The following is a 20,580-nucleotide window of genomic DNA, read 5'->3' as shown; positions in this document are numbered from 1 at the left end:
TGACAGCCTGGTTGCCCTTGTTTCTCAAGCATCGCTCTCAGCTTTATAAGAGGAAGGTGGCCCAAAGAGAGCATTAAATTGTGTGCAGAAAATATTTTCAGTTAGGAAAAAAAGAGCTCGGAAATGCAACATGCATTGAGAACTTAACGGTGGCAAATCTGCCTACCATGTATTTGAAACATTGGGCTTGGCTTTCAGATATAAATGCCCTTGATGCTCCCAGGGGAACAGCAGGCAGCTATAGCACCTCTGGGACCACAAGCCGTGATTCCTGAATCCCTGCTGTGTCCCTCCGGTAGGGGTGTAAAGCTCGTGAGCACCAAGCTCACGATGCTTCACAGCATCCCCTTCAGCTGCACATTAGATGGGTTGTTCCATCGCTGAAGGACTGCCTGTCAGTACCAAAGATCAGGGAGCTGCATGGGAATGATGGAGAAATAGCAATTATAACAGACACCCTTACTCAATTAAAAAAAAAAAAAATTATCCCAGTATGAAGAGAATCGGCTGTAGCCTTATGCCAATGCAGCCAGCCTAGGCTGGTTGAAGAAAGATTTCCCCCACCCCAAATAGTCAAAGGTCTATACAGTAACAAAGTACAAAATGAGAACACCACTGAATAGGAAAAGCTGGTCAATATTCTCGTGCTTCCACCTTGAGGCTCGCTTTTCTTCCACAATTTGATGATTTTACATCAAATCTGTAATATTCTGATTTTTTTTTACTTAAGATAACCAGATTACGTTTTTTCCTTCACATTTTGTCCACATATAGTTTATTTAGCAATTGCTACGCTCCTCCCATTTGTATGCCAAATGAAATCCAGAGCCCCAAGGAAGAGCACCACTGAAGGCTTGGGAAATACATACGAGCAGGTAGATTTGCAAATTACTATGCTGTGTGCACCTCGCTGCCTTCACATAATTGCTCCTTTGCCATTGAATTCAGTTGAATTTTCAACTTTCTCCGTGATATACCCTTCCCCCATCTTCACATTGCCATATGCCACTTAAAAAAAAATCACTTTTCTGCCTGCCAAAAACGATACAAGCCTGCTTCCCCGTGCCAGAATCCTACTTCGCTGAAAACAGGAGAAGCTGGGATCTGCCTGGTAATACCAAAATAATCAAATCAAGTATTAAAACTTGAATTCAAATGAACTGTCCAGGCTACTTTCACAAGCCATTTTTCTTCCAGAAAGCAGCCAAGTTGGGAGTCAAGCGCAGCCATGCCCTGCTTGCCGCTGTGAAGGCTATCAATTCTGAACTTAATCAAATCTGATCTTCCCACAGCCAGACTAGGGCTTTTTGTCTTGGCTTGTGAAAGCTTCATGATTTCTAGAGTAAAATATATTTACAGCGCTGAGAAACAGCCTCTTTTTCCTTTCTAAAAGGTCTCGTACACTTTTTTTTCCATGCCAAACGTGCCATAATCTCCTTCTGATATGTTCCTCAAAGGCTTGCGATGGAAACAAGAGCTCACTGCTGGGAATATTTTCAATGTACAATGATCTGTAACCCACAGATCCTAACTAGTTGCACATTATTTAGTTCACATCCATTACAGTTTATAAATTAACAGAGATGTCATTTTCTGTACAAAAAAAAAAAAAATCAATGCATATTTATGTTTTTTTTATTCAAATAGATTTTACACACATATAATCTAGAGACACAATACAAAAATCTGTATAAGTTAGGCAATGCATCACAGGAGTGACCAAAAATTCAACACATTTACCTTGGCAAAATGACAGAACCTATTTCTGCTGGCTGAAAAAATATTAACCTTTAATGCGTTTATTAATTTTGCTAAATGTACTTGAAATGTTTTTCCTTAGCGGTATTCATTATTCCTTTTTGTGTTTCATAGTTACTCTTATTTATTTTTTCCATTTTGTTTTTACACCAAGGAGACTGCAGTCAAATAACACTCAGCAACTCATTTCCTCTCTTTGGACTGAAAAATTAAACAGATACTAAATTATGACAGTGAATTTAGAAAGGAGGGCTCCAAGGGCTTGAAAGAACATGTCTGAGATAATATGATGCTTCTAAGAATATTGCAATCACATCCAAGCAATCACCGAAGCGTGCCATGTAACTACCTCTTCAGCTAATATGCTTTTTTCTCCGTGATGACTAATCATGTTCTATTAAACAGCGGTAATGCTGGAAGAACTCAACTATACAAGTGTAATGAAGCCAGTATTCTCCCCGGACAGATTAGCTACAACTGATTTGACACATACCATCATAGGAGCTTCAAACCTGACAAACTCTGTGCTTGCTTCTGATTTATGCTGTCAAGCTCTTCAGAGAAGAGAATGAAATCCAGGCGTCGCGTTTGGTAGAGGTGAAATGTACTGATGTGCTTAACTGTCAGTTACGGAAAGTCACCATCTCTCCTTCCTTCTCCTCTCGCTCGTCTCTCCCTCCGCCCCTTCCCTGCACGCTCGGGGAGCCTGCGTCCCCCCCGGGGATGACCGCTCTCCCACGGTCCCAGTGCCATGCATGGCGTGTCCTGCTTAACCCACGTGCTCTCGCCTGCTTGTTTCCATCATTTGAGAGCTGTCACTGAAACAACTGCTTTCTCTGCAGCCCCTTTTGCTCCTTCTCATCCCCTTGCACTCTCCAGATGCACCGTTTCCGGATGGGACAGGGATGTACCGAAGGGAAAAGGGAAAAGGAGAGTTACCAGACTCACAGAGCAGAGCTGTGATGGGGATGGAGGAATATGAGGCTGCGGATGTAATTCAGGTCAGCAAATACACGAGTGAGCTCCTCAGATGATGGTGGGCATCCTTCCGCTGCTGTTGTTCCGGTTATTGTTCTTCCTGGACAAGTTTGGAGTGGCCATGAGGACGAAGCGCTCATCGGGGCAGCCGTACTGGAGGAGAACGTCAATGCACTCCTGGCTGGAGGCCTGCCGGGCGTAGGCCAACGCCGTGTTTCCATGGGCATCGCGTGCCATCACGTCGACACCATACTACAGAAAGAAGAGATGTGTTGTTGGAAGCTGCGGTGCCAACAGAGCGTTAAAATGGAGGGATCGGACTCGGGACAGATTGGTTTGAATGTAACTGAGGATGGGGAGAGGGAGAAGAGAGCAGGCAGGATACCAGCCTGACAATGTGAACAGCACTGAGTCACATACGTAAAGGTTTCTGTGGGGAGAGGCTTGCATGTGGAACAAAATTTGCCACGGTGGTGTTTCAAACAGGTGCTAGAGAAATCTCTCCTTCCTCATTTCCCACGTTCTCCTTTACTTTCCATCAAGTAGCAGCAGACAGGCAGAAATATACTTCTTTATTACATTGCTGTCTTTTGAGAACATGAAATGAGGAACACCTAGACTTGGCACACCAGCAAAGGCTTTCTGGAACCCGCAGGAAGGAGATTAGGGAGGTCCTGCTGAGGGACATAGCCAAGCGAAAGCCAACCCAGCCAGCCCCCTCCCCAGACACCAAGTACTTACCCAAATCAAGAGTTGCACTAACACCACATTTCCTTTCCTGCACGCCAAGTGGAGGGCAGTGCGCCCATCACCATCTCCGCAGGTCTCATTGACCTCTTCCCGAGTCCCGTGGGCAAGGAGCAGGATGACTGTCCGCAAGTCCTCCTCGGCTGTAGCCCTCAGGAGATGCTGGCCCAGAGAAAGCTCCAGGCACTGCAGCGGGGCAAGGAAGAGCTTCTGCTCGTATTTTGCACGTATCCAGCGCTCTTTTTCTTCCCTAGAGAAGCCAAAGGAGACAGGTCACTCTAACCCAACTTCGCTGACTCTGTAAAATGGTGCAAGTTCAGCTTCGGCTATCGCTATGCTAGCAAACAGCAGTTAACCAACATGAAAATTATTCCCCCTTCATATTTTTGGCAAGAAAGCCCTCATAGAAACAGTTCATCCAAATCTTATTTTGCAGTGATATTTGTGTCACCCATCTCATCATTACCAAGTCATATTATTGCAGTGTCCGAGCTCCCCCTCGGTGGATGCCGTGCCTACAGGGTCGTAAGATCACAACAGCCAGAAGGTCTTAAAAAGCCCCGGGCTGCCCCGAGGACTGGCAAGAGGTCAGTGCAAGAGCCCTCACCATCATGAAGACCAAAGACAAAACAGGCAGCCTGGTTCCACGTTAAGGTTGTGCTGCAAAATACATTACAGAAAATGCACCAAATTTCTGTATCTAAGACCAGAAGTAACCAAGCACCTGGGCTTGCATTTCAGATGGGAGAGCGAGCCCTGAAAGACACAGCCTTGCTTACAGGGGTGCTTTTTCCCTCTACAAGTTGAGTAATGTTTCCAATGCAAAAGGCATACGGATGGTTCCTCTGTTTGTTTTTCCAAAATGCAAACCACCAAAAAAATACTTTGAAGCACCATTTCCTCCTGATATGTCAAAGAACTATCAAAAGCCTTCTGGATGCTATTAGGTTACAGGATAACAAGGACTACAAACAAGTCCCTCAACTCTCCATTAAAAAAATTACCATACAATTATATGATCTAAGAGATCTAGCCCTAGACAAAGTCCCATTTAGAGGTACCTCAGGTAATCTGTCCAGCCTGTGAAAACCATATACATCACCTAAGCCAGGCAACTTGTTACTGGTGACAGATTTTCTACTCTGGAGTACAAAAGGCAAAGCTCTGTTTACGCCTTTCAGCCGTGTTTACACTACTCTCAGTAATCTAGTGTCAGGTTAGCCCTAATCTGTTTTTAAATACTTATGTAAACAGATCCTTCCAACAGCAAATCTGGATTAGTTTTGCATCATTTCCTGGTACATGCGGAGTGACCTTGCTTTGACCTCCCTGGATGCTTTCAGGCACAGCTTCCCAAGGCATGCGTTTCTCTACCCTGACCACAATTTACCTTACAAACAGGTCCAGGGCTTTTTTCGGAGCAAAAGTGCAAACAGAAAATTAACACAAAGAGTGCTTCGTTTAAAATCAAACCTTTGAATGACTCCTGCAAGCTAAAAGACACACCAAAAAAAAAAACCCCAACCATTTGGGGAGCTGCAAATTAACCTTTGATGGCACGATCTGATAAACAGAGTATCATTTCAGGTATTCCAGATGGAGAGGAGGAAGAAAAGGACTTCTGATACTACTGCATCCTTAACTCATGGTTTTTGTGTTTGTATTTTTTTGAGGTAAAAAACCCAAACCAAAAACAGTGCAATGAGGAGGATAAAGTAACATACATGCAATTATTTACAATAAAATGGACATTCTTGCAACACTGCAACACTTCTAGGTCCAGTAACCATCCAGTGTATCTTCAAGAATGTTTAGTAAAGCTCTCATACATTTTTTTAAATACGTATAGAGTCTGCAGATGAATCCCCCCTCTCCCCCAGACCATCTTTTGAGTGATAGTAAGTTTTGGCTCCTGTCAGAGCATCGGTTGCTGCGATCACCATGGCTTGAAGAAAAGTCCCTTTCTGTGTAGAAAACAGGCTGTTTTACATAAGTCTCCCACTTCTAATCACAATTCACCTTAAACTGTAATAGTGAGCTATGGTATGTACTGAAACAGAGGCAGTAAGTGCCAAGTTCAGGTGGAGGCTTTCAGAGCCTTAGGCTGCTGGTTTACCAAATTCATCGGCACGAATTTCACATTTGCCGCGCATCGCATGGGAGCAGACAAAGGCAATCCTGCTGCTCTTGGAAGGCTGCAAGACAGCAGGAGAGACACCAACAATCCGATCCTACTGTCCCAAAAGGCTGGGAAAAGAACAGAAAACCCATTTAAAAATAAATCTAACTCTGAGGAAGGGGAACGTGCTGCCACCTGTATTAGTGATGGAGAGGATGCAAATGGTCCTTCCTTAAAGCACTCTCCTGCAGTACGATCAAGTAACCCGTAAATGCTCTGCATTAACACTGACTGTATGCTCTGGTCAGGATCCATCCCTTCACCAGAGGAAATATGTTGCAGAGCCAGGCAGCAGCTAAGGAGACATCAGGTCCCTCAGGAGATGCTCACTGGTGTGCCTGGCCAGAACAGGACCCTGCAGCCAGCAGCAGGCTGTGCCACTGGGCTACGCTCACCTAAAAATTCAACCTTCGCACGCGGTTATTTTACCTCACTTCAGTTTCCCTTTTCAGAAAACCCACCTAATTTTTCTTGACCATGTAGGCCACCAAAAGACTCAATTCATTAAGGCCAAATTCTACCTTTGGAGTGACACCAAGGTAGGAAAACAGCAAACATTACAAACAAAAATAAAGGTGTTTTAAAAGCCTCAGACATTTGGGGGCAGCATGGCACTGACATCGGCTATCGAATGAGATTTAGATCTTATGCAACTGTACAAACTGGGCACAAGAAAGATACGTCATTTGGATTTTCTGGTAGAAAACGGAACTTTATCATAGAGGTAGGAGGAAACAAGTGCGCTCGCCCACACCTCATGGACAGTGAAAATGTAGAGGGACTGTTTTTGAATGAGTATCTAGAAAGCCAACGTCCACGGACATCCTCCCTACATCTCTGGCACAAACCATTTCATTTTGAACGGGAAGTCCTGAGGACTTTCCTGGAAGACAGCTTCAGCTCCACTGCTTGCATTCATCTTAGAAACCCCGACAACAAGACATAAATACTGTAATTGTTTCTCTGATGCCCCAATTTAACTTCTGGGATCCACAGCTTGTCTTGGTTGAGGTTTCATTTCCCCCAAGGAAGGCCAGTCCAAGAGCAGAGTTGTCAGCAGTAGATCACTTAGCCTCACTGCAGTCCCCTGGAGGACCACTGTTCACATCCCCTGTTAGCTAATGAGCTAAAAAATGAATTATTGGAGTGGTCAGCAATAAGCAGGAAGAGGAGACACAGTGTTTCATTTCAACCAGCGCTGACATACCTTTAAATAAATCAGCTGAATAAGAGTACGAGGAAATGTGAGGAAGAGCAACTAATCAGGAGAAAGACACTGAACCAATCCCTAAAAATAAAGGAAAATTACATCGGCTAGTAAATATTTCCCTCATTTTCTTCCATTAGCTGTAATCCTGGTAACTTCCACTCTAAACGACCCCCTCAACACCAGAGACTTTCAGTTGTAGTTGTCAAAGCCAACACAAGACTGTTTTACTGAACTTTTAAAATCCAGCGGAGTCCTTTTCTCAGGACCAGATTAAAGCCAGCGTGCTGGAAATGCAACATCATCATGCGCTCAGATGGTCCTGATGATACCTAATGCTGGAGAATGTGTGAGCTGCCTCTTCCTCACGTACTAAAATGACTTCTCTCTTCTTCAGTGATCATGCTAGTTGCTATTTTTTCAATGCATACGCACAAAGGAATTAACAGATTATAAACTCCTAGATAAACTTAGAGAAAGAAAAATTATAGTTATAAGATCAGACCTTCTTTGAGCCTTTTATCTCTGAAGCTACGCATTCAAACCCAGACTGCTGATACAAACTTCAAACCTCACTGGTTATATACAAGGGCTAAATACAACAGGGTAAGACTGCAAAATACTCTGCAGTACCAGGAGAGGAATGAGCCACCAAGTCTTGGCCAAAAAATACCACCAAGCTCTTTGCTCTTGCAGGAGTCTCCATCCCTCGTGAACTCTAAGTACACACAGTGGTGTGAATAATGAAATCTCTGCCACGGCAGCAGTACTGCACATAGGTAAAGGGTTATTAGAAACAGATGAAAATTTCAGTTCTCAGTTTATTTTGATCTAATTAGGTGCTTGCTTCTCAAGATAATGTCCAATTATTTAAATTACTCTGCCAGCCACATCACATCATTACTATCTGGAAACATAAATACCGAGCACTGTAAGGGGGGAGGGCTAACTAGGTAGCATGAGAGAATATAAAAAGCAGATTTGCTTAGAGCACAGCTTTGCTCCAGGAGCCACACTGCATTCTCCACTTGTGGGTTTGCACCAGAGATGCTCATTTAGGAGCCTACACAGCTCAGCCCTGTACAGTGCATTGTGTGGCTCTCCCACCTTGGTTAAACGTGTGTGGTTTTACACCTGACAAATCTGAGCAGGAGCCTTGTACTGCTGGTATTGACTCTCCATCCTACTCCTCCTCGCTCCCGTTCACCTCTGCCTTCAACTTCATTTGCCCCTCATATACTTGGTGGAGAGGCATGAAAGGCAAACACGAAAAGGATGTGCAGGGTGGAAATAAAAGCTGTGTTCATACGGCAACTTGGAATTGATTGTGTACGCAACAGCATGTGGATGGTGAGCCTGAGAACTTGCCATCAAAATTCAACAGCTCCAGCACCAGAGCAGCCTTGTTCTTACCAAAGTGATAACAAGGATGACAAAAATGTTGTGTCACTTGCTCGTTATCTAAAATTACTCACTGTTTGTTAAAAGGCTCAATGAAATTTTGAAAGGTTGCATTAAAAATGTAATGGACAGCAGGTATTTACCACGGCAAAGCATTGATTTCCCACCATCAGAAATACTGAGCAGCCTTGGTGCAGGCATTTTGAAGTGAAGTTTTATTCTCCACACCTCCAACACTAGAAAGTTCTTGAAATTTTTTATCTTTTCTTCTTTCTTGCTAAAGAAAATAATTCTGTAACTGAGGCGGCCTCTAAATAGTGTCTCTAGCGTTGCCATGCACGTGACGTGCCCATGTGTTGCCATTTCTGGTTGCTCACTGAAGTACAACCGTTTAATGCAGTAGTAACCTGGCCAGCTCAGCAAAAGCACTGCCAAATTCTCTCTCCTGTTGGCCAGCTGACAAGGTTAATGTGTCTCTTCCAAGAAAATGAAGTAAATCTAACCCCTGTACCTCCCAAACTCCTGGAGAGTCCCAGAACGTGTCATTAGCTTTGTGGTCCAGCATGCAAGAAGCACGCATCACCTAATGACCAGTGCTGGGCAGCTGTTTTTGCTGGGGCTTGTCGTTTAAACAAACCCCTTTGCGATGACCCCACGCACATCTGATAAACTGCATCGCTTTGGATAGAGTCGGCGATGCAATGCTGGGATGGGTAAAAGAGAAACATCAGGGCGGGGTGGGGCTGGGGGAGGGAGACGGGATTGAAATGTTGGGAAAGGTTCATGATGTTTTTAATTGCAACTAGCTAAGGGGGGAGAAGAGGAGAAGGCAAGAAGAAAGGGCTAGCAGCAAGGAATTTCCAAAGTGTCTTCCTGCCCCAAGCAAAGCAGGAACTGGGAGGAGAGGCATGGAAGAGGAGCTGGGAACAATATGCTGAGAAAACACAGGGGCTTCCTCTCTCTGCAGGAGAAGACCCCACTCTATTGCAAAGTAAGTGCTTAGCAGTTGACTGCTTCCTAGCATGCATGCCTTCTCTCCCCGGCTGCGTTGCTAAGGGGGAAGGCGCACAAGCCCACCGGGGATATATAGGTCCCCGGCAAACAAGAGGGCTCCAGACAGCAAACAAAGACCGATGGGTATTTATTCCTTAATTACGAAAAGCTTTTAAGAAACAGGCCACTGTAAATCCCGCCTGCCGAGGAAAAGGAGGCAAAGGACCAAGATTTATGTGCGCTGGGGCAAAGACGAAATAAATATCTTTCTGGCTCCTGATCAATATTATGAGTGTTTTGCCAACCTACAGGGTGTTTTATGAGCTGTAAGGACAGAAAGGGGTCATTAATAATTAAATAAAGTCAACCTATTAAGCTTATTACTTCTTACAAATTAAACATCCCTGACGGACGAAGAACAGCCCTATAGGAAAGCTGCAGATAAGCCAATCCGTGTCTTGTCTTGGATGCTGGACCAGGGCTCTCCAGTCCAGCAGCGCAGTAACCCAGCTTGAAAATGATTTGATTACTGTCTCTGCCAGGGATGTTATCTGGCTGAGGAGTGCGTTCAACCCACTGTCAAACCTGCAAAGTTTTGTTCACCAGCAAGGAGAGACAGAGAGAGTCAATTCAGTGCTGCAAAAATATTCCAAATTCAAGTTACTTCTCCTACCATCAGACCTATTCAAGCGACCAAAACAAAACATTGCCCCAAAAGACACAAATAAAGGTGGTTTCCCACCAGAAGCATGCCCAAAGCCCCTTGCACTGTCAGGAAGCTGTTTTCTGAAGCCCACAGGTCGGGATCTTCTCCACCATTAGCTCTACTACATTTTCCAGTTTTCCTTTTATAGCTGTGTGTTTAAGGAAAAAAAAAGCCCTACTGTGCATGACGGACAGAGATCGCTCAAGCTGAATGTGCTTCTCAAATTAATCATGTCTTGCATGACACTTACCGGTATAATCATAATTTGGATTCAGTGGAGCTTCTCCACTTTCTTTGCCCTCTCTTCTGACAGTATCCCCCTACGTAGGGCTCCAAAATAGCTATTATTTCCACACTTCTAGGTTATGCTTCCAGTTATGCCACGGCGTAACCAGCAGCCCTCCCTTAGGTGTTAAGACACCTGCAGGATTTATTACTGCAAAACATTAATTACCAGCCTGGCCGAGACATCAAGGTTTACTGACTTCAGTCTTTTTAGATAAATATCCCGCAATTGAGGGCTCCGATACATCACATAAAATTGCAGCAAACTTATGTTTTCACTGCGCAACACTCAATCTAATAATTTTTAAGGTATACTCGATAAATATATCACATCTGAGGTTTACTCTGTATAAAGTTAAGCAAAAGCTGCGTGACATACAACAGTAGGGAATACTGCAGATACTAAGAAAAGGCTTATTAAGTTGAGAATAAAGATTGTAAGTGTGACAACTGTAAGCTCTGCAAGCTGGTTAAGTCTTTTCTCAATACAAATCCAAGCTTTTTTTGTTCCGTGCAACTATGTGAAATGAAAACAGTCCCTAGAGATTTAACAAAAAGCTTGAAGAATGCCACAAATCGTACTTTTCCACTAACCCCAAAAGCCCCAGAATTTTTTTTAAACAGCATTGCCAGCAACATTTAGGAGGGAAAAAACCTAACAACAGTGAACTCTAAGGATTTTAAACACTTAGCTTGGTGAAAGCAATTAAAAAAAAGCACTGTGAACAGTGGAGGAAGATGGGTTTCTGCTAAGATGTGCAAGGAGAGACCTTATGAGAATCTGGAATACAACAGCCATGAATGACCGCTCCCTTCCACCCGCCGCCTGCTGACCAACAGAAAAACTATTGAGTTCCTGATCCGATTCCTTTTACCTAGATATTGATGTACAAGCATATAAACATCCATGAAAATTTTAAAGCAAAACATATCACTGTGCTGGCTACCAAAAAAGAAGGCTAGTAAGTGAGTTATCACTGTGTGGTTCTAGATACATACATGGACTGCTTCAATTTCTTGGGTGGTCAACCTCAACACTTGGGCATACTACAAATATTACCTAAAACAAGCCGAAAGCTGCTCTACAACAGTTGCATGGAAATGCTAAAACCAAGGAGCGTATTTCCTTCTTGCTTGTTCACAGTAATATATATATATATGTGTGTGTGCGCAGAGAATAGTAATTACAAACATGTATCTACTGCATTTCATTATTCATGTGTAACCATACTTAACCTGATGTCTTAAGTGTATAAATCAAACTGCATTGTGCCAGTACCTAAACACAGACTGGAAATTTCAGTTTACAATTTGATATACACTCAGTTTAGAAGATTCCATTAATTTGCAAATTGTTAACACTAATTTTCTCCTATAGGAAGGCTATACTTAATGCAATGTTATTTTAAATATAGCTCAAGAAATCATTACATACTTTTTTCCCTTTTTTTTTTTTTTAGGAAAAATATGACAATTCCATTTGAAATCAATTTCCACACAAAACGTGAAAGTAGTTTTGAACAGATAATGGAACTAAAAATGAACTATTAGGAAATGTTTTGTGGAAATGAAGGTAGTCTGTTACCTTGGTTAACTATGTCTAAAAATCTGGCTGTTTCCACCCCAAACCAGGCTTCTGCTTTCATATTCATATTAGAGGAAGCTCTTGTGCAGTATTCAAAGAGGGGGGAGGAAGTGACATACAAATATTTCAATGCATAAATCTCAATAATCTGTGCCAGGTGAGAGACAGAGCGAGGTAGCCAAGTGAGGTTCCCACAGACCCTGAGTAATGTGGCATGTAACAGGGACGTACATCAGCGATGTGCTTTCCAGCGGCTCCTCCCGTGATGCGACTATCACAGCGCATTAAGGATACCATAACAGTCGCTGATGTGATCTGCTTTGGAACGTATCACATCATAAACAGATGAGAGAAGAGAAATGGAGCTTTTCCTCTGCTCATAATGCTGTAAAGTGGAGAAGTAGCATAACTACGACTGCACCAATGCTTTATAAATAATAGGGGGGCAGGAACCCTCCAAGGTCTACCCAAAAGGTTGATAAACTTGCAGCGCAGACACTAAAGAGACCTCAAATCAGAGCTTACTTAGCACACAAAGGTGGCTTCAATGGTCCAAAATAGAAAAAATACGTTATGGGCTGCAGAAGGGGAACGCAATCTTTACCTGAGGATCAGGAACTGGAAGAGGACAGTCTTATTACAACACTTCACAAAGACCTTCAAAAATTTTCTTGACAATTTTGGTCCTTTGTTACCAATAACTCCTATAGTTTTGTTTACAAGGAACAACAAAAGCCCTTTCAGGGGGCTTTAATATTACCTTAATTCCAGCAGAAGCAATAAGATGATACTCTTTGGAGTATTTGAAAAAAAATGCCTCAACATTACACTGAATTTATATAAGACATAAAAGAGAAAATACAAGCAATAAACATTGTATTTGAGCATAGACTGTGAAGCAAAACACACTTGGAGCAGCAAGCAAATAAAAACAAATGCTTGCTCTGCGCGAGCCAGTAGTGGAAGGCAGGCATGTTTGCAGCTGAAGGTTTAGAGGGCTGGGAAGTACCCAGACCATCCCCGTGGGCAGCATTTCTGTGACCCATGTTCTTCAGATGCTACAGGGACCTCTCCACTGTCCAGGTCTTCCCTACTGACTTGGAATTCTCCCCTCACCTTCCAACGTCTCCTCACTGACAATTCCAATATATCCCATACCCTCTTCTTCCTCTCCACCACATCTGCTCTTCTCCACCAACACACCTCTGCCTGTTCCACTACGCCACCTCTAATGGTCACTTCTTCAGCTGCTTTGGCTGCCTCTTACATCTCACTGATGCTAAGGACTCTACAGAAATCGTTTATGTCACCAGACTATTCCATTAGTCACATTTTTTTAATGACTATTTTTATTTAGTAAAAATGCTGCCTGTCTTGGCAAGTTAGATCTCCTGAGGTATCCTCTCTGTTCAGCAAGTGATGGGACTTCCCGCTACCTCAGTTTTAGTGCGCTGCAGGTGTTTGATGCCTTTCTAAAACCACAAACGATAATTAGTTTAAAAAAGGCTGTTGGTAGATCAGCTCACATTTCTGAAAAAGCAAAGAAGATGAAGAATTAACTTGAGTAACTAAGACCAAAAAAAGAGAAAGACTTGAGAAATCCTCAGCAGTTAACATCCACAGAAATCCATGAAGTTTCCTCTGTACCTAAGAAATGAAACCTCAGTGTTGGTTTTTTGTTTGCATATTTTCAACAACGGGACACGCAACATTGGGGTTGCCCAAATGTGCCCCAAAAGGTGAGATTAGAAATGGACTCGGCTTTCAAGAGACACTCGAATGCTCAAGTACTGCTGAGGCATTTCTAATTGCGCACCTCTGCCTATTAATCACTTGCAAACCTTTAGGCTTTTATGATTTACAAGCCATACGGTTGGTGCTTAACAGTGGGAAACCCACATAAAACCTGACAGCAAAGAAAATCCGCATCGGAGATGCCTGCCAAAAGTGACAGCAAGTTCCACTTTGAGAGCACCTCCGGAGAGAGGTGCGCAGATTTAAAAGCTGTGTGCCAGAATTAAAGAATTAAAGCCTCCTGCCCAAGTGCTCTCAGTGCATAAGTGCCCTCTCTCTTTCAGTTACTTCCCTCCAAATCCCTCTTCAGGACACATTTGGAAATTATTTAAAAAAGATAAAATATCCCTAATCTGTTACCAATTAGAAGAAACATGTGAATATTATTTTCTAATTTGTGACTCAATCTTAAAAGCAAAGTCACTGAAATAATTACATCGGCTCCTGAATATTTCTATTGTGCTCCTGAAAAAAAATAAATAGTGGGTATGTCCTCTTCTGCCCAATATGCCCCAGGGCTGAATGTATCAATAAGTACATCAAAGCCCTCAACGTGAACTGCCAAAAAATTGTAATTTCTGGTTTGTGGCAGCTGCAGCCCAAGGGCTGCCAAACTGATTAGTTACCTCCTAACGGTCTTTGTGCAACTTGGGTTTGCGGCAAGGTGGTGGGAAGGAGGAACAAGCCAAGGAGGATAGAAGTTGAATAGTAAACACACGGTGCTCAAGTTGTCCACTACAGAAGTGACTGATTTCCAGCCGGCCGTTGATGTACCAGTTCTAAGCCAGGACTTTTAAGAGCAGCAATGTAGGCTTCTTTTTAAAACCCAGACGCGGTGCGACTTGAGTGACTAACTCCTGAAAATTGGTAATTTCCTGGTGGTTAGCAGGAGAAGGTCCGCCAATGGGAAAGCAGAAGCTGCTAATAAATTTATAGTGCGTTATATGCCAATTAGACCCCTTCAGTCCTTCAAGAGGCAGCGCCACCAATCAGGTTATCATTCCACAAATGTACTCTTTAGAGCTGATCTCATCACAAATCAATCCTGCATTTAAAGTGCAATTCTCATTAGTGTTACCCAGGAATGCACTTGTGAAACAATGCAAGCGGGTATTTTTCTTTTCCCCTCTAATCGCCCTTCCCCAATGCCTTGTGCACAGCTATTTACTTCTCGTACACAGTCACGTCTGAACTTCAAATGGTAAATAATAATTTTGAATACCACATTAATTCTGCATCAAACCAGATTTATTACACACGTCATACTTGGGAGTTTCACCGTCATTCACAAGCCAGCCGTGAATCTCTTAGTTAAATTACATCCTTGTATCTGACCATGCACCATGCAATACTCTATCAATACCGTTACTCAGAGCAGATCCTTCAGCTTCCCACCCTATGACATCCACAAATGCTAAGACACCCGATGCTGCGTATTTGGGCATTCAGAAAAAGGAAAAATACAGAAGCAGAGAGAAAGAAATAGTCTGTATGGTTTAGCATCTTCAGCATACATACAAATTTATGTTAAACCTCTAGTCACAGCTTAAACCACATCTTGGTGCTTATAGTCTATGCAAGCAACACTGTATTTTGGATGCTTTGCAAAGCAAGTTTCCCTTCATTTTCTGCTGAACAAGGCTAGAAACAGACTTTAGTTTCAGCTTTGTAGCCTATGGTGGTGAAGATGCCTCCTGGTCAGGAACACAAGGCAACCTGAGTCACTAGTAATGCATTTTCCTTTTCTTTTCCTTCTCAAACTAGGTTCAGACCTTGGAGAAGCGCACCCAGAAACCTGACCCAACCCTAGGTAGCCTCTGCATATTTCAATTCAAAATTACTACAAATTTGTTCTGATTGAGCTAAACGCTTTGTGATTTGCCCTCATCAGCTGCCACAGCACCATCAGCAGACAAACGTTGTATGACTGTAGTCGTTTTGGCTCTGAGCGCTACGAGATATGCTTGTGGGGGCTCAGGAAAAGGGCCACAGGATCTTCTGAGCTTGTGACAAGAACAACAAACCACCATAGTCTTTCACAGTGCTTTGTCCTCCTCCTACATTGGGATGCCCAAGAGCATCAGGACATCCGTAGCCAGTGCTGGAAGCTCACCTCACTGCACCTCCTCAACAAACGTAACATCACATTACGTGGATGTAAGGAACAGGAACTCTCCAAAGCCAGAATTACCAAAACAACTTTCATTTCCCTGCTCCCTCTCATGTGCAGCCAGGTAAGCTCATGGTTAGTCGCGGTAGGACCAAATTTTACTTGCCAAACTGCCCCTGCCCCCACTCATTTTAAATTTTGTGGAGGGTCTTCCCCAAAAAAACCCCTTAAGAAGAGCAGTGCATGATTCCCCAGCCTTGGGCTGTCACCTGCATCTTATTTCTACTTAACCTCTTAAATAACATTGGAATTCACTTTGTCCCCTGATGGGCACCGTAATGAGAACCACCTGTCAATCACGGCTCCATTAGCCTGGACAGACTTTCACTTCCTGAAACAATTTATTGGATTCCCAGAAGCGAATGGACCTTCTTCCTTTTGAGCTAGGTTTTTTTGGGGGAGCTATTCAGTGGGAGTGGGTCTCCCTTCTGTTCCTGCTGAGCGGTCATTGTTTCCCCCGTTTGCTCATGAAAACCGTTTCCTGAGTTGACCCACCTCTTCTTGTCCCAGGCAGGCCGAATGTTTGCCAAAAACTTCTTTCGACTGCTCAGTTCACCGGCGCTATACAAAACCCACCAGCTGTTTCCAGCCACTGGGGCAGGGGAAAAAGCCAATCGCAGTGTTAACCCCTTCCCAACAAAAACCCTGTGCAGAAGGAGGTCTGCTTGGGTTGGGTAGTTGGTTGCATGTGGAAAGCTAGAGGGGCGCAAGCCTGTCATCCTTACAGCAGATGAGCGGAACTCCAGGGTAGCTCCTTCTTTCTTAGGAAAGAAATATCTGCTCTCATTTAGCGTGAAAACTAAACATAATTTTGTTTTCCTCTTCCTTTCTCTTGGTTACACTCAAATTGCAGCTCAAAGAAAAATCTTATTAATAGAGGCTAAAACCACTTTCGTTGAAACATTATCTTTAAAGGAGTATTTTCATTTCCCTGAATGTGTGCAGTCCTTATGAGGTTCATTTGCAATGCGCCTATCTGTTTTGATGAGATAATAAAATGTATTTTATTTAAAAATATTTCCATTTTCCCCCAAAGGAATTTAAATGGTCAGTTAATCTTTCTGCTTCAGAACAACCCACTGAGTAAATAAAAGAGGGCTCAAGATTATATAAACCAATATTTTTTTCATTCTAACACTGTTCTCGAAGAGTAACATACAACTGTACCTGAGCATCAGCTGTATGCCCTTTTAGTATAGATCAGTTTAACTTTTAGCCTGGGAAAGAAAAAAACGGAAACAAGATGATAGTTACCTCTAGCCTTCTGTGATTCTCAAGTCAATAGTAAATGGGGGGACTCGTTAGTGCCATAGTGATCCAATCAGGATGAAATTATGCAGTCATGTAAGAAATAATATCTATTAGGCTAATTTAATCAACGAATACTTTACAGATGAATTAGAATGCAGAATCCAATTATTTCAAACATTTGGACTGTCAGCCGCTGTGTTTTTGAAGCAGTGGAAGGGGAGAAAAGGAAGGTTTAAGGATCCTTTTAAGATGAGGGTGGCTGGGCTGTATTTATAGCAGGAGAGCTTATAACAGCAGAAAACTGACAACTACAATCAGCACCTTCCGCAGCTCAGAGGGCTCACGCCCAGGCGGCTCTAATCTAACCCTTCTCCGCAGCTCCTGGGGCACCTTCCTCTGGGATATTGGTATGGACAGCCTGATTTGCTATTTTCAGTGGCTGATAATTACTGTCTCAAGTCTTGATAATTTCCCCTTGCCAGTCACCCTTTCAAAAGAAGGCTTACACTCTAATTACAATAGGTCTTTTTTGATTTTGAAGAGAAAATGTGCCCCTGGATCGGTGCAGAATATGCTGGCGTGGCAGAACTCCATTGGTTGCACGTAGTATTTATTCCCCTTGAAAAGAAAGAGCTTGGTTTACAATGCCAAGTGAAGGGAAATGGTATACATGTAATTACTACTAGGAGGGGAAATTAGTGTAAAATGCACCTTGACTCAAATAGGAGAGGACAGAAGAAGCGAGGGCTGTGACTACACACAAATCATATCCTTGATCCAGTGTGACACAACATCTACTTTGCTGATGCTTTGCCAAATCACAAGAGGATCATAATGCTCACCAGAAGACCATCATTCCTCCACCAAGGAGGCTTTTAGATTGGGTCCTTGCCACAGAATAAAGGCACAAGAAATCCCACATCCACAGCCTCTCCGTGGAGAATTTTCTCCCAAATCAGCTGGAATTGGCATTTCATAGAGAAATACAGCAGTCACCATCCAGCTGAGAAGCATCTGTGAGAAGTCTCATCACCTTTCATAGTTGAAGGTGGGCTCAAGTCCCCCAGCACTTCTCAAGAACTAGTGGAACATCTTACACACACGTCTACACCAGCCAGTCTCATCACATGGGGCCTGCCCATTGCATTTACTATCAGAGCAGTTATTTCAAGAACTGAAGATGGCAAATGAGTATGTTTTGCTCAAGTCTACAGGATAAAAATGACTTTTCCCCCCTCTCATCATTAATAGACAAGCTACTCCTGAAAGCTGTTACTAGCTTGTACAGAAGAAAACAAGGCTACAGGAAGGTGATTGAAGTCTTTAACTATCTCCTGGCCTATCTTCCACAAAGAGCTGAATGAGCTTCATACTGCAGCCTAAGCTAAAAAAACTCATGCTGTTCTGTTGGCTTATGTATTTCTTCTGAGTATTTGAGCAGTATCATGAAAAACACAGAACATCTTTTGCCTGTTGCAGAACGTAGATGCCCCATTGCTCTGTAAGGTCTGTGCTGCAATTCCCGACATACCTGTGATCCAAACATTTTTCTGCCCTGTCATCTGGAGCGGTTAATGGACTCTCTCATTGACTGGCTTTTGCTTATTTAAACATTTAATGCTCTTCTGATGCCCAAATTATGCCTGTTTCATGTGATGGATTAGCCCAGAATACAGCAGTGACAATTTTCTGCAATCTGTGGAATATCAAGTTTTGATTACTTCAGGAGGAAAAAATAAAGTTATAAGTAAACTGTTTTGATTGATAAGGAGCAGAGGAATACTTAATGCGGTGGTTCATTGGAAGCCTTGATGAATGCCTGGCAGGACTATGATGAGTCTCCACAGAAGACATGCAATAGCTCTGGGAAGATTTAAGATATTTATTGCTCAAATAAAACAAAACCAAGTGAGATGAGCAGGTGAAGTAGCACGGGGTGATTGCAATCTGCTGATCAAGACCTAGTGCAATTATAATTTTTGCAGAGCAAAAACAAACTAATTTTCCAGCTTGCCTATAGAACACTGATGGTTGTTTCAGGAATTTCAGATGCTGCCTTTCTTCAATGAGGAACTGAGGATCATTCCAGATTCATAGCTGAGGATCATAGCAAATTATCTTCTAGTTAACACTGGCAGTTGTTCTACTTTTGGGTGGTAAATTATTTAGCAGTACATTTTAAGGTAAAGATATAAGATCCCCATGGGCCCCGCTCCTTCCAGCGGCAGCATTTCCAGCTATGAGACTATTGACTTCAAGCTGAGAAAGGTTTTCCAAAAGGAACGTTCCTAGCATAGTGATCTGGCTGCTACCTGCTGAAGTTTGTATGCACTGATGTCTAGTAGAAGTACTAACTTTTGCTCCAAAGCAAGGTGTAGAGCTTCTCTGAAGAGGCAGGCTGCTTTCTTATCAATTACAAGTCCCTTTTATTCAGGGCTTTGATGACAGTAACATGTCAACAATCTTCTTGTGATGGTAGAAGCAGATGTGACCACTCCACTCTGAAACAGTTGCTGAACTACATCTTTGTGAAAATCCCTAAAGCTCTCCCTGCCTGCGAGCAAGGAAGGGACTTTGTATTGAAAGTGTCTTCCCAAAACAGTTCAGACTAAGGGAATCTTCTGAGAGATACAAGGAAGAAAAAAAGCCACCAGTGAAGAGTATGATGCATTTAAAGGGAGGGTTGCATCAGAAGCACCTCCTCCTCCTTCAGAAAAGGGAGCTCACCTGAGTCCACAGTGCTGTTTTGCTATTAAAAAAGGCACAGTTACAGCTATGTGGTGAAGAGAACTGATTTTTTTACTTTCAGTTTACTATTACTGGGTGGGCTTGATGGATGTTTTGGACAGAAGAGTCTGAAAGGAGGCTTTGTGACCCAAGATGATTAAAACAGTTGTCTTGAGCGGAGTTTGTCTATTCTGAAAAGAAATGGGGGAGACTCCAGCTAATCCATCAGCAATCTACCGCTGGCAGACAGATGCACTGATTAGAAATGACAGCTTTGCAACAGGTTCGAAATCAAAGTGCAGTAAAACTAGCTAGCTGTCGTATGTTGTTGAAAAAGCTGCCGAAGAGCTACAACTATCCTGGTGATTTTCAGCTTTTCTAGCTTACCTACTCCAAGAACCAGTATGTGGTGTGATGGGAACACCAATGGCTTTGCTGGCACTCCAAGGACGATAAAGAAGATCCTGGTAATAAAACAAAGGATGCTTACAACTGTATTTGCAGGCTGAGAACACAGTGGCTTTGGAGAATGCTTTGATATTTCAGATGCAGAGCAGAACATAATGGCAGGGTCTGTTATTGCTGACTATCAAAACAGACCATGTAAGAGTGAAGACTAAGGATCTGTTGTCTTCCCTGCAAAATGCTTGGACTTTCCAGGGCTATTAGGCTGGGCCATCACATGTCCCAATCACTTGCCCTCTGCTGATAATGTTCAGGATGAGATTCTTAAGCTGTAAGTAATCAACCCATTTTGTCAACTGTAAAAGGTTCTTCCACCCTCAAAAAAATAATATTT

The 20,580-nt window shown here is 42.9% G+C and overlaps 1 protein-coding gene across 8 annotated transcripts in view; it reads right to left on the bottom strand.

Annotated features, from left to right (window-relative positions):
• Positions 1–1,619: 1,619 nt before the first annotated feature.
• Positions 1,620–20,580, bottom strand: part of AGAP1 (ArfGAP with GTPase domain, ankyrin repeat and PH domain 1) — a 392,763-nt gene continuing 373,802 nt past the window's right edge. For all 8 annotated transcript variants that reach the window (XM_076342039.1, XM_076342040.1, XM_076342041.1 and 5 more), the window contains 2 exons: positions 3,478–3,733; positions 1,620–2,988 (listed from right to left, as the gene is read on the bottom strand). In XM_076342039.1, the coding sequence (XP_076198154.1) occupies positions 2,785–2,988; positions 3,478–3,733 (460 nt within the window). In that variant the 3' untranslated portion in view covers positions 1,620–2,784. The remainder of the gene's footprint in view (positions 2,989–3,477; positions 3,734–20,580) is intronic.

The sequence above is a fragment of the Aptenodytes patagonicus genome, chromosome 6, assembly GCF_965638725.1.
Source record: "Aptenodytes patagonicus chromosome 6, bAptPat1.pri.cur, whole genome shotgun sequence".
Classification (NCBI taxonomy): Eukaryota; Metazoa; Chordata; class Aves; order Sphenisciformes; family Spheniscidae; genus Aptenodytes; species Aptenodytes patagonicus.
This window is presented reverse-complemented; position numbering and strand designations above follow the sequence as displayed.